At 42.0% G+C, this 16882-nt stretch overlaps 1 protein-coding gene across 9 annotated transcripts in view; it reads left to right on the top strand.

Moving 5' to 3' along the window:
- Window positions 1–16882, top strand: part of RYR2 (ryanodine receptor 2) — a 757942-nt gene that overhangs the window by 388241 nt on the left and 352819 nt on the right. For all 9 annotated transcript variants that reach the window (XM_023240368.2, XM_023240367.2, XM_023240360.2 and 6 more), the window contains one exon: window positions 10833–10928. In XM_023240368.2, coding sequence (XP_023096136.2) covers window positions 10833–10928 — 96 coding nt within the window. The remainder of the gene's footprint in view (window positions 1–10832; window positions 10929–16882) is intronic.

Here is a 16882-nt window from a genome sequence, read left to right as displayed (position 1 = left end):
TTAATTATTTACATCCCATTTGATTAAGAAATGATTTGAGGGAGCTATTACTTAAAATTGATGTAATTAGAATTCTGTAAAACTCATATCTTAAAGGAAGTTAACCGTATAGTAATCGTGTATGTCGTAAGGTAATACACACTGATTTCAGACATGTGCATGTTTTTGTGGCTTTTAAACTAATTTTTTCATGCAACAAGAGATATAAGTTCTGAATATATTTTCCAAACACACACACACACACACAGACACACACACACACACACACACACACACACACGTTCTTTTTTTTTTTTTTTTTAATGTTTATTTTTGAGAGAGACTGAGACAGAGCACGAGCAGGGGAGGGGCAGAGAGAGAAGGAGACACAGAATCCGAAGCAGGCTCCAGGCTCCTAGCTGTCAGCACAGAGCCCGACGTGGGGCTCGAACTCACAAACTGCCAGATCATGACCTGAGCCAAAGTCAGATGCTGAACCGACTGAGCCACCCAGGCACCCCTCTCTCTCTCTTTTTTAATCTCTCTCTCCAGGGAAGCTTCTTTTTCCATTTGTTTTTCCCAAGTGTTTTGAATCTCTTTCCTTTTACAGTCTTCTGAAGAGGCGTCCTCTGTAACAGAGACTGTGTCATGTTGGGAAAACGTGGACTTTGAGTCCAGTGGACCTGCATTTGAATAAGATTCTCATCCGTTCAGAAAGATTAATTGAATACCTGTTATGGGAGATGCCCTAATCTGGGCAGTGAGGGACAGCTATGACCAGGATCCAATCCCTGCTCTCATGGAGTTAATGGTTGAGTAAGAGACAGAGTAAATAATAAAGCTAGCCTAGCCATAGTGCTGTGCAGCTACTGACTTTGCTGCCTTGACCATCCCAATACGTGTTGTTGTCAAATCCTATTAGTAAGTGATCAATAAAAGACTGATAAATTTGACTACACAAAAGTCAAAATGTTTATGGTGAATGATATCATTACAAAATAGAAAAAAAAAAACAGGTGGGGATTTTATAAAATATGCCACCTGTGTGAAAGACAAAGGCCCGGTTTCTATCATGTGTAGAGCTTTCATAAATCCATAAGGAAAGGACATATCGCTTAATAGAAAAACAGACAAAAGATGGGGACAGGTAGTTGCCGGAGCAATAAATAAAATAATAAAAGATATTCAACATGACAAATAACTGCAAATGAAAATGATAAAGATCATTTTTCACTTAGAAGATGAGCACAGATAAACAATTTGATAATACTCGTTATTGGGGGAAATGTTGGGTAGTGTGTTTCTTTCTGGTGGGGGTGCAAATTGATGGAATTTAGAAAACCAAACAAACTCTGGTTGGCAGTATACATAAAACTTTAAATGTATTTCCTTTTACTCTAGAAATTCTACTTTAAGAAATGTATTCTAGAGATATATTTGTACAAGTGTGGAAAGGAGGTCCACTGCAAAATTGTTTATAAATTGCATAAAATTGAGAGCAATTTTTCTATCAACAGGGGATTGGTTCCATAAGTAATAGTGTAGTACTGTGTTATCATTGAAAATTGAGATAAACGTATCATCAGGAAAACTGTATAAAACACGCCAGATGGCTGTTCTTTTTTAGCATGGCCATCTAGGATATGGTATTGAGTGAAAAAAAAAAAAGCAAGATGCTTGCTGTATTAAGAATAAGATTACTGTATTAACGTTAAGATTCCAACTGCCTTGCATTAGAGATATGTAGAGAAAGATACATTCTTGTACACACTGAACACTTAAGGAAGGATGCACAGAGAAGGGCTAGGTGGCTGCTTCTCAGGAGACAGGACTTCTGCTTTCTTGTGTGTTCCATTGGATATTTATTCTATTTACACACATTACTTTTATAACCGAAAAGAGTCGTTAGTGTAAATGGCACAGTGCTACACAATTGAGGATGAAAGGGAAAGCTAGTAAATTAATTCCAGTCGAGTGAAGAAACAGACTATTTACGTCAGTGCATGCGTCTAAAGGGGCTCTCTCTTTTTTTTTAATGTTTATTTATTTTTGAGAGATAGAGCGTGAGTGGGGGAGGGGCAGAGAGGGGCAGAGAGAGGACGACACAGACTCAGAAGGAGGCTCCAGGCTCCGAGCTGTCAGCACACAGCCCGATGCGGGGCTTGAACCCATAAACCGTGAGATCATGACCTGAGCTGAAGTTGGACGCTTAACCAACTGAGCCACCCAGGCACCCAGAGACTCTCTTTCTTTTTTAATGTTTATTTATTTTTAAGAGAGAGAGGGAGACAGAGCACAAGTGTGGGAGGTACAGAGAGAGAGGGAGACACAGAATCCGAAGCAGGCTCCAGACTCTGAGCTGTCAGCACAGAGCCCAACATGGGGCTTGAACTCACGAACCGCGAAATCATGACCTGAGTCGAAGTCGGATGCCCAACCGACTGAGCCACCCAGGCGCCCAAGAGGCTCTTTTTCAATATACACATGGTAGGTTCTCTGGTGGGTGTTCGGGGTACACAGAGCGATGAGAGATTTTGTGGTTTAACTGTCCCTTTGACTACTCTTGATTTTCTGTTTTTGTTGTCATGAACACTGATTCCATGATTAGAAAAAAATATATAATCTCATGTTGACTTAAGAACCATCTGCTGCCAGTAATTTTCAGTGAAGTCAGTGTAATCAGAAGATAAGTAGCCGTCTATACGTGAGTGGATACTTCAGTGTGGCCGTGAAAGCCTCAGATCTGTAGCAGTATCTGGAGGTGATAAGATATTTACATCTCAGTGTTTTTTTTTTTAAAGTTCATTTATTTATTTTGAGAGAGAGAGAGAGAGAGAGAGCGAGCAAACAGAGGCTGGGTGGGCAGAGGGAGACAGAGGGGGAGACCAAGCAGGCTCTGTACTGTCAGCGTAGATCCCAACGCGGGGTTTGAACTCATGAACCCTGAGATCTTGACCTGAGCCGAAACCAAGAGTCAGACTGACTGAGCCACCCAGGTGCCCCTCACTGTCCTTCTTTACCCAGGTATCAGGAAGTGTGGCCCAAGTATCAACTCCAAGTCTGTTAAGCTTCCTTCCCATGCTTCCAGCTAGGTAGACAGTAGGTCCCATCGTAGACTTTGGTGTGGAATACGCCACCTTCTTTTTCTTCAGCAGGTTTATTTAGCATGGAGAGAGCAGGTGGGAATGATAATCTATAACAATTTTAAAATTTGACACATATACTTAATATGCGTTGTAGGTGGAGAACGACAGAGGCAGACTGATGAGCCCGCCTCCTGGAGGGAGTGGAGTGTTCCGGAAACACCAATATTCATAGTTTGAAAGCATTGCCATGGCTGGCTTTCATACGTCTTTTCTGAAATCCACACAATTAATCTGCAGGAGGCTTGCAAGCCAGGATGATTTTCTAAAGATGTTTGAGAAATGGCTCTTTGGCAAACCCTCCCAATGAATACTCATTTAATGAAGGTTCAAAGTATGAAACAAATAGGATAGGCTGCAGCCCGTTTAGGGAGGCAGAAGTTACCAGCTTTTCAAAGCCTTTAACACTTGGAAAGGGCACAGAGATCAAGGATTTTGGCACACCCAGAGCATTTTCCCGGTGTCGTAATGAGGCAGGTCTTCCTAAATGTCGTAAAACACTGGGGGAAGGTAGTCAAGAGTTGGAAAAGGAGGGCATTGGTTTCAAACATGCTCATACCGGGTAGTATTCTGGCATCTGTGCATACGGGTGTTCCTATGTCATCCACCAGGAAATCCTGAAAGACATTTTATAAACATTTTCTACTCTGTAATAATCTCATGTCTATGAAATGACAATGAGAATTCCATTGCCATTTTTAATGGAAATTCATTTTGTAACCTATTTTGTGAGATACTTACTTGTTTTTTATTAAAAAAAATTTTTTACTGTTCATTGTATTTTTGAGGGAGAGTGAGCGAGCGAGCAGGAGTGGGGGGAAGAGCAGAGAGAGGGAGAGAGAAAGAGCGAGACACAGAATCCGAAACAGGCTCCAGGCTCTGAGCCGTTGGCACGGAGCCTGACTCAGGGCTCAAACTCATAAACGGCGAGATCACGACCTGAGCAGAAGTCAGAGCTTAGCTGACTGAGCCTCTCAGGCACCCCGAGATACTTTCTTAATCTGTTGATGTTGACCGAGACCCCTCCTCCTAATCTCTTCTAGAGCAGGGGTTCAGGCAGAAAGAGACTGGTGGGGAGCAGCGTCGACTGGCCCCGAGCGTGGACTCTGGAACTGAAATTGCCTGTGAGGCATTGGCCCCAGTATGAGCTGTGCCAGCAGGAACACACGGCTGTCTCCCCTCTCCGTGTCCTCCACCAGCCAGCTGTTCGGCTGTCTCCTGATGAGGGTAGAGAGGGAGGAGAGAACATAGCCTAGTTTTTCTTGGTTGTGTGGCTGCCCGATCTCTGGCTCTGGCCAGAAGGTTAAAGCTGTCCTCCTTGGTGGGGGGGAGTGGAAGAGCTGGCAGGGGGTGGGAGCTGCCTTTCTCTGGGGGGCATGTCAGATGCCTTTAGCCAAGGCCCTGCTCACAGGACAGGACAGCTGCAACTCTGTTCTCAGGTGGCTGTTTGCGGCTCCTTGCTCGGCCATGCATGTCTCGTAGCCTGCCTCCAGCCTCTTTCTCCTGAAGTCTTCCTGCTGCTCCTGATGGCTGTACTGAGTAGACTCAGAAGGAGTCCACAGAGATGCTCTTCCCCCAGGATCCATGAGAAGTGCTCATGCATTCTTGGCCCAACACAGTCATCGAGACCCATCCACGCAAAACACTGGGTCGGTGCCTCTCCCACCCCGTCCACTTCCTAGGCAGGCGGTCCTCAAACCTGAGTTCGCACGGTCCCCCAATGGCAGGGATGCCTCCTTAAGCTCTCCAAGAAGTTTCTGTGGCACAGCACTCTGAGATTTGTCAACGGCATTCTCGAGTTTTTGTGTGTTTGTGTATTTTTGTTTTTTAGGCTTTTCAGGATTTAGGAGCAACCACTTGTTAATCTGAAAATTTTAAATATCTTTGTGGATTCTAGTTCTTTGGTCCCTCATTTGCCTGTTATAACCGTTCACTTGGTATTTCCATACTTTGCACGTAAGCTCCAAAAGAGAACCTCATTTGATTTCCTGCTATATCTCTTACTCCCAGAACAGCGCCAGATGCAAAGTAGGTAATCACTATTTGTTCAGTAAATTTTAAAAGTGAGAGTACTCTTGGAAGATCTTTGCATCTTAACCTGTCTGTAGTTTTCTGATTCTCCAAGTATTTTGAGAAGTTGAGTCTTAGAGTTTAAAATTTTTTTTTTTCAACGTTTATTTATTTTTGGGACAGAGAGAGACAGAGCATGAACGGGGGAGGGGCAGAGAGAGAGGGAGACACAGAATCGGAAACAGGCTCCAGGCTCGGAGCCATCAGCCCAGAGCCCGATGCGGGGCTCGAACTCACCGACCACGAGATCGTGACCTGGCTGAAGTCGGACGCTTAACCGACTGCGCCACCCAGGCGCCCCAAGTCTTAGAGTTTAAAGACACTAAAGCATGGGGACACGGCGATGTTACAAAACGAGTAAGAGATGCAGAATGGAGTCTCTTTGACATTAATAATTTGACATTAATAATTTTTGGGTGGATGGCCAATATTACTTGCATTTCATATTCTGGCTGGATAAAAGTTGAGAGGTTTAGTTAGTTATTCAACATGAAAAAATGTGATGAAAGAAAAAAAGGTAGAAACTACGTTTAAAACATAACCACCCATTTTAGCATATAACCTTTTCAAAATATTTCTTTGGGCACCTGGGTGGCTCAGTCGGTTGAGCGTTCGACTCTTGATTTCAGCTCAGGTCATGACATCACTTTCGTGAGATCGAGTCCTGCGTAGGGCATGGAGCCTGCTTTGGATTCTCCCTCTCTTTCTCCCTCGACCCCTCCCCCATTCATGTTCGCTCTTGCTCTCTCTCTCTTTCTTTCTTTTTCTCTAAAATTAAAAAAAATTAGGAGCTCAGTTGGCTAAGCATCAGACTTTGGCTCGGGTCATGATCTCACGGCGTATGAGTTCGAGCCCTGTATCAGGCTCTGTGCTGACAGCACCAAGCCTACTTTGGTGTCTGTCTCCCTCTCTTTCTGCCCCTCCCCAACTCGTGCTTTCGCTCTGTCTCAAAAATAAATAAAAACATCAAAAAAAATTAAAGATAAATAAAAACATTTCTGTGAATCTCTATAACATTATACACATATAAAACACTTCACACACCCACATGCACACACATACAATAATAGCATGATGTGTTCACACCCATGCACATCCCGCATCACTGTGACATCAGTCGTAGCCCTCTGCTCCTGAAGGCTTAGGTAGCTCAGTCCAAATTCCAATTTTAGGGATTGAGACAAGCTCAAGGCTTCGGTCTGATGTCTCTACGTTTTGGGGGATTATTTGGATACATTGTTTTCCATTTCATGCTTCTTCATTATCATCTGTTGTCTCTCCAGGGTTATGTAGTACCTTGGCGTGCTGAACTTCACCTCCTTACAGGTGCATGCAAACTGCCATTCGTATTGACCGTTTGTGATTGTTTTGGGATGGAAGTTGTTGTGACTCCAGAGGGAGTCCTTGTGAAGGAGAACGTCATGGAGCATGATCTTTTTTTTCCTTCTGGCTCCATTCATCTTCCTTCCTGTTTTAAAATAAGAAAATGTCCCCTTTGGATGCAGGATAGCAGTCCTACCCTTATCAGTGTTCCTTAAGGTCTCTGTTTTCTGTCTCAGGAACTTATCATGATATAGTTCTCAAAGAAGCAGCTCTCATTTTCCAAGAAATATTCTGAAAAAAACACCATTTTTCTATGCTTTTCACATACTTATACATATACATGTATACATACACATTGAATGTATGCACTTCCCAAAAATGAGATCATACGACCAATATTCTATAGCATTTGTTTGCACCTGTCTTCTGTATTAGGGGCATCTCTTCTTGGCAGTAGCTATAACCCTTCACCAAGTTTTAGTGGACATATACTACCCTACTGAAGGGTAGGGTAGTGCACCCTCAGACTGTTTCCAGTATTTTGCTCTTATAAACTGTATCATGACGAACTTTCCTATAATTCTCAGCACAGCTTTCAGTTACTTTGGAAACTCACTTAACTGATGTCTTCTTAACTAACTTGTTGAACTGTAAGATTTTACACCCTCCGTTTATCTGTAAGCCATGTTACATACCTGCACACATGCATCTACCCACACACTGATAATGTTCAGGAGGCACTCGATTTTATGGAGTTTAATTGTTTTCATTAGAAATATATATATTTTTTCAGAGTCTGTTGAGATCATCACATTTCATCTTGGACTTATTAACAGACATCCTAACACATTTCTGTCTCATTGGAGGAATGAACCCCTACTTGAGTTAATGTTGCTAATGCATTGCTGAATATGATTTGGAAATACTGTCCTTATAGAAGATATTTGGATTTGTATTCGTAATTAAGAGTTCCCTCTAGTTTTCTTATATGCATACTTTCTTTGTTGGGTCTTGATATCAAAGTTATACTGTCTGTATAAAATAATTAGGGAGGCTTCCTTAGTTTCTTTAAAATAGTGTAGTTTAGAAATCACTTTTTTTCTTGAATACAGAAAAAAGTTTTTGGTCTTTGACATACTTCTCAATATTAATCATGCTTTATTTTTCAATTTAGATTTTTCTTCTTTGGGTCAGTTTTGGTGGAAAAAAAAAGTATACATATGCATAATTGGAAACCATTCTTTTTCCTAGATGTTTCAGAGTTCTGGTACAGAGATATAGTGACTGTGTTTATAATTCCTGTTTATTCTTAATTTTTTTCTTTTTCCTTCATGATTAAAGCAGTTGATATTTAGCTTATATTCAAAAAAAAATTCCTGGCAGTGCCTGGGTGGCTCAGTCGGTTAAATGTCTGACTTTGGCTCGGGTCCTGATCTCATGGTTCATGAGTTCGAGCCCTGCATCAGGCTCTGTGCTGACAGCTCGGAGCCTGGAGCCTGCTTCGGATTCTGTGTCTCCCTCTCACTCTGCCTCTCCCCTGCTCACACTCTGTCTCTCTCAAAAATAAATAATCATTAAAAAAAAATCTTGACTTTGTGGATTAATTTTACCATTTTAATTTATTACATAGATCACATTTTCTATTTCTAATATTCTTTTTGGCTATTTATTTCTTTTTCCTATTTTACTTATATTTTTTGATGTTCTCTCTTACATTTTGAAAGGCTGTTTAATTAACACGTTTCACCCTGTTGCTTAGCAGTGGAAGTGGTTGATTTTTGAGTACAGTTTTGACCATAGACCACTGATTTTATTAGGTAACATTTCTGTTTTTGCTATTTACTAGATATTCTGTAATTGTGGTATTGATTTGTTACTGACTCAAAAATTGTTAATGAGATAGTTTAAATTATTAAGTGGCTGAGTTTTATTTTTGTTTCTACTTTTCTTACTAATTTCTAGTTTTGTTACATTGTTGTCAGTGGGCTGTACCAACATGGGATATGCCATTTCTGTTTGCAGTAAATTTTTTTAAGTTTACTTATTTACTTTGGGAGAGTGTGAGCAGGACAAGGGTGGAAAGAGAGGGAGAGAGAGAGAATCCTCACCATCGCCAGCGCAGAGCCTGATGTAGGGCTCAAACTCACAAACCATGAGATCAGACCTGAGCCCACATCTGACACTTAACCGACTGAGCCACGCAGGTGCCCTGTGTTTGCAGCAAATTTAATGAAGGTTTTTTTCTGTGTGTGGCTTTATGATTTTCTTTGATGTTTCATGGTTTATTAAAAGGGTTGATTTTTTACGTTGTAGCTTCTTCAAGAATCACCTTATCTCTAACATCTGTCCTTTAAAGAAAACATTTACTATCTTCAGGTTTAAAAACCAGAGGTAAAATTAAAAGAGTGAGTTAAATTTTAAACAAATGAGACTCTGTAAAGATTCAGAAACCTTACCCTATACCCTCCCTCAGTAGCTGTTGTTGTAAGTCATGAACACATATTCTAATGGGTTAAAATTGGAAATCCTGCTGAGCACATTGGACTCCTTATCCTTCTATGACACCGCATCCTTGACACTTGTCCCTAGCACTTGTCACGTGTGTGTGTGTGTGTGTGTGTGTGTGTGTGTGTGTGTAGCTGATTGCTGGCTCTTGCTGGGCCTCTGGTCCCAGAGCGAGAGAGGAGTCTAAGTAATTAAGCGCATCGTTGTTTACTCTTTGTGCAAATGTCCTGCGGCTCTGTGCACAGAGCTCTTCTCCTACAGTTGTAAGAATAGACCTTCCTGTCTTTGCTGTCACTGTTTCTTTTCTTACTCTCAGGTCAGGTACCAACTTTTAGTTTATGTGACAGAAGTCTAATATTAATTATGCTCTGTCACCGCAGGGGCTCTGAAACTTGCGTTCTTCAGACTGCTTCCTGGCACTAGCAGAGTTGAAATAGTGATTGTTGGGGTGTCTGGGTGGCTCGGTCGGTTAGGCGACCGACTTCGGCTCAGGTCATGATCTCACAGTTCGTGAGTTCGAGCCCCGCGTCGGGCTCTGTGCTGACAGCTCAGAGCCTGGAGCCTGTTTCAGATTCTGTGTCTCCCTCTCTCTCTGCCCCTCCCCCGTTCATGCTCTGTCTCTCTGTCCCAAAAATAAATTAAAATGCATTTTCAGGGGCGCCTGGGTGGCTCAGTCGGTTAAGCGTCTGACTTCGGCTCAGGTCATGATCTCGCGGTCCGTGAGTTCAAGCCCCGCGTCGGGCTCTGGGCTGATGGCTCAGAGCCTGGAGCCTGTTTCAGATTCTGTGTCTCCCTCTCTCTCTGCCCCTCCCCTGGTCATGCTCTGTCTCTCTCTGTCTCAAAAATAAATAAACGTTAAAAAAAATTTTTTTAAAAATAAATAAATAGTGATTGTTTTCTTATGGCGACATCTTTTTCCCATTAAATGCCCTATTCCGTCACCATCTCACCGACCCTTTGTAGACAATTGTAGTTTCTGAACAATCTCATGAATTAACCTAAAATATTCACCAGATTTGCTTTGAAAGAATGGCATGATTTTGAATCATTGGAAGTTTTAAATGGATTATGTGCATTGGATTGAAGGAGATCCTCGAGGTCGCGTAGGAGTTTGATAGAAGATGGTTTCTTTTGTCAAAGGTGCGTCAGAAACAGTAGGTTAAACACAGTTAGGACAGGCGATTTGACGGCATGTCAGAATCCTTCAAATGCACGGTGGTGAATCTTTTTTAAAGGAGAAGTGGAGATACAGGGGGAGAGCAGAAGTTTTCAGACTTACTAGTCATCTACCCTCCCATCCTTTTTTCCAGGTAACGGTTTAATTAATTGTATCTGTCTATGTCCCTGTTACAGTTACCGAGTTGTATCTCCTAGTATTTTGTGCTCCATTTTCAGGAAAACTGGTGTGCTCTTAACTTCTTCATTATAGAGGTGAGAATGTTGAGCTCTAGGGAAATTAAATGATTTAATCTCCTGGCTAATTAAATGCAAAGAGTATTAGAGCCCAGGTGAGGCAACTCCCAGGACACTGGTTTTTCCATTATCCTTTATTATTTCCTCCCAATATGAAATGTAACTTTCTTCAAGATGTATTTTTTCTAATGAGCTGTGTTTTGTTTCAGTCCCTATTAATAAATATCAATTCTTTTAAAAAAAAATCTCAGTTTTGTCCATGTAGGTGTGTCTATATATTTATGTTTTAAGCCAAAGCATTTTCTTCTTGATCCACCATTTTAGGGCCACTAGCAACTTCCCTTGCATTTTAACCTGGAAAATCACATAACTGTGAAGTCTGCTCTTTGTCTCTTGCAGCGGCTCTAATTAGAGGAAATCGTAAAAACTGTGCCCAATTTTCTGGCTCCCTGGACTGGTTGATCAGCCGATTGGAAAGACTGGAAGCTTCTTCTGGTATGTTTTCCGATTATCTCCTTGTCATGATATATCATTCCTATTTTCTCCTGTTTTATGTCCTTTAAGACATAAAAGAAAATTGAAGATAAAAACAGAGCGTCAGTGCAAAGTGTTTTCCTTTTAATAGGTTGAAGTTTTTACTTATTGATAAAATCGTTTTTTTTTTTAAGTTTATTTATTTTGAGAGAGAGAGAGAGAGAGTCAGCAGCAACAGCCAGGGAGGGGCAGAGAGAGAGGGAAAAAGAGAATCCCCAAATAGACTCTGTGCTGTCAGCACACAGAACCCAACGTGGGGCTCGATCTCGTGACCATCAGATCGTGACCTGAGCTGACATCAAGAGTTGGACACTTAACCAGCTGAAACAACCAGGTGCTCCAGTTGTTGGTATTTTTCTTAGTTATTTCTGAAAAGCAATTTTACGATATCTTGTTCATTTACATTAAAAAAAAAAAATGAAGCCCGGAAAGCTTCTAAAGAGCCAGAATTCTCATTCTTTGTCAAATCATTCATTCCAAATGTACTGTACAAACAAACAAACAAAAAAGTGGTTTGGAACTTCTATTTTTGGCTTCTGTTCAAAGGATTATTTGGACAGATTTGGAAAAAAAAATTAGTTTTCCAAATCACACAGCATAATATTTTATTTTAAAATGTTTCAGTGGGGACACCTGGGTGGCTCAGTCGGTTGAGTATTTGACTTCGGCTCGGGTCATGATCTCACCGTTCATGAGTTCAAGCCCCGCATCGGGCTCTGTGCTGACAGCTCAGAGCCTGGAGCCTGCTTTGGATTCTGTGTCTCCCTCTCTCTCTGCCCCTCCCTAATCTCTCTCTCTCTCAAATAAATAAACTTAAAATTTTTTTTTAAAGTTTCAGTAGATACTAATAAACTGTCTATGTAATCATAAAATAGTTATAAGCACTCAACCTGATTTCTCCCTCTCTAACATAATAAGTATGTTATTCTTATTTTGGTGTTGTAGAAACTTAACTCTGATAACCAGGGCTTCCTGAACTTATCCAACACCACAGTTTGTATCAGCAACACCCCAGACTGAAATTGGTTGCTTCTTCCTCTCTCTGCACAGTATTTTATTAGCTGCCCTTCTATACCACTGATGCCCCTTTACGTTGCTTATTTTTTTTCTCTCAGTCTCCTACACTAGCAATCAACTCCTTGAAGCTGTAGACACGATTTCATTCATCTTTGGGTTTACCATCCCATCTGGCACCTAGTAGATGTTTGACAGTTTTTATTAAACAAATGAAGAAATGAATGTACGAATGGATGTTTGGATTCACTTAAGAAGATACCTGTCAGTACAGAAACAATTTCATGACTCTTGCATGAGAAAGACCCACTCAAGGATAGGTTTGTTTGTTGGAATGGAATGAATAGAAGGTGGTCAAAGGGGGTAATTTTAAGTCTCCGAGTGAAGTTTTAATGATGAAGATGTAGGAGGAAGAGAAATTTGAGTCACAGACTTTGAGTTTTAAGGCACTGCTGGATTCTTGGGTGGCAGATAAAAAGAAGGAGATTGTTGAGCTAAAGTAGGTGCAAGAATCGTAAATGAGAGTTTTCATGGTATCACAGCACCAATGGCATGACTGTGGACCAAGACAGTATATCTTGAATAAGGAGAAAACTGAATAACTCTCAGGAGTATGATCAATTGATGGTTAACAAGGTGATGGCATATTTTTTGGGGCCCCTGGGTGGCTCAGTTGGTTGAGCATCTGACTTTGGCTCAGGTCATGACCTCGCAGTTGACAGGTTCGAGCCCCACATTGGGTTCTGTGCTGACAGCTCAGAGCCTGGAGCCTGCTTCAGATTCTGCGCCTCCCTCTCTCTGCCCCTCCCCCACTCATGCTCTATCTCTATCTCAAAAATAAACACTAAAAGAAAAAAAAAGTGATGGCATGATTGCATAAATGGATAGGTTCTTGGGTCAACATGTCCAGAATTGTTGGCAATCTTCAGTCGATACATAAGGGTATGCTGACCCCTTTTTCTAGCCATGGGGAGGATCTGGAAAGAGAGAGAGCCCAGCAACCTTCAGGACAATATTAATGTTGGGTGAATCAACTGCTTCACCTGAAACACACACACACACACACACACACACACATACACAGGGGCCCCTGGGTGGCTCATTCGGTTGAGCGACCAACTCCTGATTTCGGCTCAGGTCATGATCTCACAGTTCATGAGTTTGAATCCTGCATCAGGCTCTGCGCTCACAGTGTGGAGCCTGCTTGGGATTCTCCCTCTCTCTGTCTCTGTCTCTCTCTGTCTCTGTCTCTCTCTCACAAAATAAGTAAATAAGCTTTTAAAACACACACACACACCCACACACACACGCACAGAAAAAAAAGTGCTCAGCAAAAAAGGAGAGAGACAAGGAAAGAATAGAATGGAACATCCTTTAAACTGAGCTAAGTAGAGCCCAGTGTCTGGAGTCTTCTGTTTGGTTGTTTATAGGCACATTCCCACTGGATGCAAATCACTATTTGCTGTTGTCTTTGTCCAATCCAGCTGTTGGTCACAGGCATTTCCACTTCACGTAGAAGCCCCCATGCTCTCAGAAAGCACAGTGAAAGTCAGGAGTAGGAAGGACCCTTGGAAAATGCTGAACCTAACATGTCACCTTAAAGGAAAGGAAATTGAGGGGTGCCTGGGTGGCTCAGTCGGCTGAGTGTCTGACTTTGGCTCAGGTCGTAATCTCACAGTTCATGGTTTCAAGCCCTGTGTTGGGGTCTCTGCTGACAGCTCAGAGCCTGGAGCCTTCTTCAGATTCTGTGTCTCCCTTTCTCTCTACCCCTCCCCCACTTGCTCTCTCTCTCTGTCTCTCAAAAGTGAATAAATATTAAAAAAAAATAAAAATGCTCTCTCCCTCTATCTCTCCCTCTCTTTCAAAAATAAACATCAAAAAAATTAAGGGAAAGGAAATTGAGGCATAGAACATTTAAATGAATGATTGGAGATACTAGAATTAATTGTTACAGCAAAGATGAAACCCTAGCTCATAATCATACGTCAGACTTGAAGTATGTTCACTATGCTTTGTAGCCTCCTAGTTTGTACATCTCTGAAATATTTTTCACTAAAACAAATTTTCTCTACTGTCCTTACATTTATGCTTTTAATGAACTACTTTTTTTCTTAGAGAAGGTACAGTGTTGCTTAGTTTTTAGAGACAGTAACAGTAACAATATGCATATCATTAGATCGTATCATATACACACATGCATAAGATACATTTATTTCATCCGTTCGTAACTGTTTCCTGAGTGCTCATATATGCATCATCTTACTCTCGGAGACTGCTGAACATGATCACCTCAGCTGATCTGTTTCCAGCTGCACTGCTGTTCTCTGTGTCTGTATGTGAACAGTAGAGCAGAGCAAGGGGTAACCCTAGGAACTTTAGGTTTCCTTTAGAAGAGGTCAGTGGACAGGGGTGCCTGGGTGGCCCAGTTGGTTGAGGGTCCAACTCTTGATTTTGGCTGAGGTCATGATCCCAGCATCATGGGATCAAGCCCTGTATTGGGTTCCATGTTGAGAGTGGAGCCTGCTTAGGATTCTCTCTCCCACTCTGGCCCCGCCACCTCCCCAGAGCTCATGTGTGAGCATGCTCTCTCTCTTCTCTCTCTCTCCAAAAAAGGAAAAAAAAGTCCAGTGGACAAAAGTCAAATTGGTACAGACTTAAATGGAAATCTGATGAAGATCTGGAAAGGCCAGCCAAAGGTTGTGTTAATGAAGTACTTTTGTCTGGTACCACCAGACGCAGACCTTGAGAAAAGGACTGGAGGTTTATTTGGGAAGGGAGTCACCGTGAGACTCGGTAGAGAAGGGGTCAGAGAGGGTGTGTTGACAAGCGAGTTACCACCATGTGTAGCTGGAGCTTTTCCCTTGGGGAATTCTGGGAAACTGAGCCCTACAGTTCTCCCACCTGAGGGCTGAGACAAGATGTTTACAACCAACTTTTCTCTGTCACTGAGCAGTGCTGCTCCCAGGGGGCATTAATTCTGTGGCTTCTCCAGCTGCCGCTGTGATCAGAGCAAATCCTCAAGCAAAGAAATGCAGAACTTGGCTGCTGGAATTTCACTGAATGCAGAGCGTGAGGGTTTGATCCGGGCCCTGGCAGTGTCTGCTCCCCAGCCAACCACTATTTATCTCCTTATATGTTAGCAAGGCTCAGAAAGAGCGATGGACACAACTGCATTATGCGTCATCAAAAGTTGACTAGTATCTCTAGTGCCTAAGGCTCTATCGGAGCATCGGTAAGAATAGCCACTATGAATTTCTTGAGAGAACAAGAGATAAAGTAGACCTTTCCCCAGGCTTCATGTGTGACTATGTCTCTGGGCCAAATTTAATTGAAAAGACAAAAGATTTGCACGAGCAAGTCCAGTTGATTGAGTTGATGTATTTCTGAAGGCTGAGTTCTCCTTAGGATGTTCTTAGCACTTGGAACGCTATTTGGGAACTTCAAGGAATAGTTGACTGAAATGGTCTGCCAGTCAGGGGGCTGCATAGTTTCTCTGAGTCTTACTTTTGTACAGTGTATCCCACAGATAGTTTTGCAGGGATGAAAGAGGTCTTCTTTGAGATTCCTGCCCATTGTTCTCCACTCCGAGTAAGTCCCATGAAGGAAGGTCCCTCTGGGTTTCAGCAGAAGAAGGAATCTTTCAGGGGTCTTGAATTGCCTAAGCTTCATGCTCACGTACCATACAGCATGTGGTACCTAGGAATATGATAGTTTATTTTTTTAAGCTTATTTATTTATTTTGAGAGAGAGCGAGCTCGAGCATGTCAGCACAAGTGGGGGAGGGGCGCAGAGAGAAGGAGAGAGAGAATCCCAAGCGGGCTCCGTGCTGTCAGCGCAGAGCCCAACATGGGGCTCTATCTCAGGATCGTGACCTGAGCCGAAATTAAGAGTTGGATACTTAATGGACTAAGCCATCCAGGCGTCCCAAAATATAATAGTTTAAAGCTTCCAAAGATGTCACAATTATTTCTTGGAGAGCATAAGCTCATCATTTCTCAAAGGGAAAAATGTGTAACCTGTGAATAATCTGTCCCAGAATCTTGTGTGCCAGGGTCCTCCCCTTAAACACGTACTTAGGTATGAACAATCGAGGTAGAAAATGCAGGAGGTCACTCCACTGTTGGCGATGCAGAAATCATAGCTAACCTCTTGGAATGATACCAACCGTTTAGGCAACACTTAATGATATCACCGAAAGGGACGGTTTTCCGGGAGGTAGCTTTGAAGAAGGCAACTTCAGCCGTTGGTTGATTCAGATCTTTCAATTGTGCAGAAAGCCAGCTATGGGTATAGCCAGGACATTGTGCACCTGACTCTTATAAGAAACATTAAATCAGAATCACCATGATATTGCAGACTGTGTAAAGACAACCTTTTGTGATAGCTGTTGGGGTCGGTCCCCATTGACCCTACCACTCCTTCATAACTTATTCATTCATTTACTTCTGTGGCTTCGTCTAGAGCTCATTATAATGACTGGTGTTTTTAATAATGATCTGGGTCATTACAATATGTAAAATCATGTTTGATGCTAATGGGTCATTTAAGACAGGGAAACTGAGTGTACATTTCCAAAGATATTCACTCAATGTTTGAAATAATGTATTAGCGGTTAAAGGTTACTAATTTAATAGTTAGCTAAGTCCCTGGTCAAAAATTACTCCTTTTTGAAGGATGCTGGAAACGTCCACATACAGCCTTTCTACTTCCTTTCCCAGCAAAGCATTAAGTTATGGCTGGAAAGAAAAGGAGGAAAGACAATGGAGAATCTAGATTTGGAGGGCTTTTTTTTTTAATCGATTTTACCAGCAGTGTGAAAAGTGGGGGGAAAAGTCCCCCAAAGTAAAGTCCAAATGAAACAGAACATTCCTTTCTGAATGAGACAGGCGATCAAAGTTGCT

This window comes from Felis catus, chromosome D2 (genome assembly GCF_018350175.1).
Source record: "Felis catus isolate Fca126 chromosome D2, F.catus_Fca126_mat1.0, whole genome shotgun sequence".
NCBI lineage: Eukaryota > Metazoa > Chordata > Mammalia > Carnivora > Felidae > Felis > Felis catus.
Note: the sequence above shows the minus strand (reverse complement) of the source record. Positions and strands in the feature narration are given on the sequence as shown.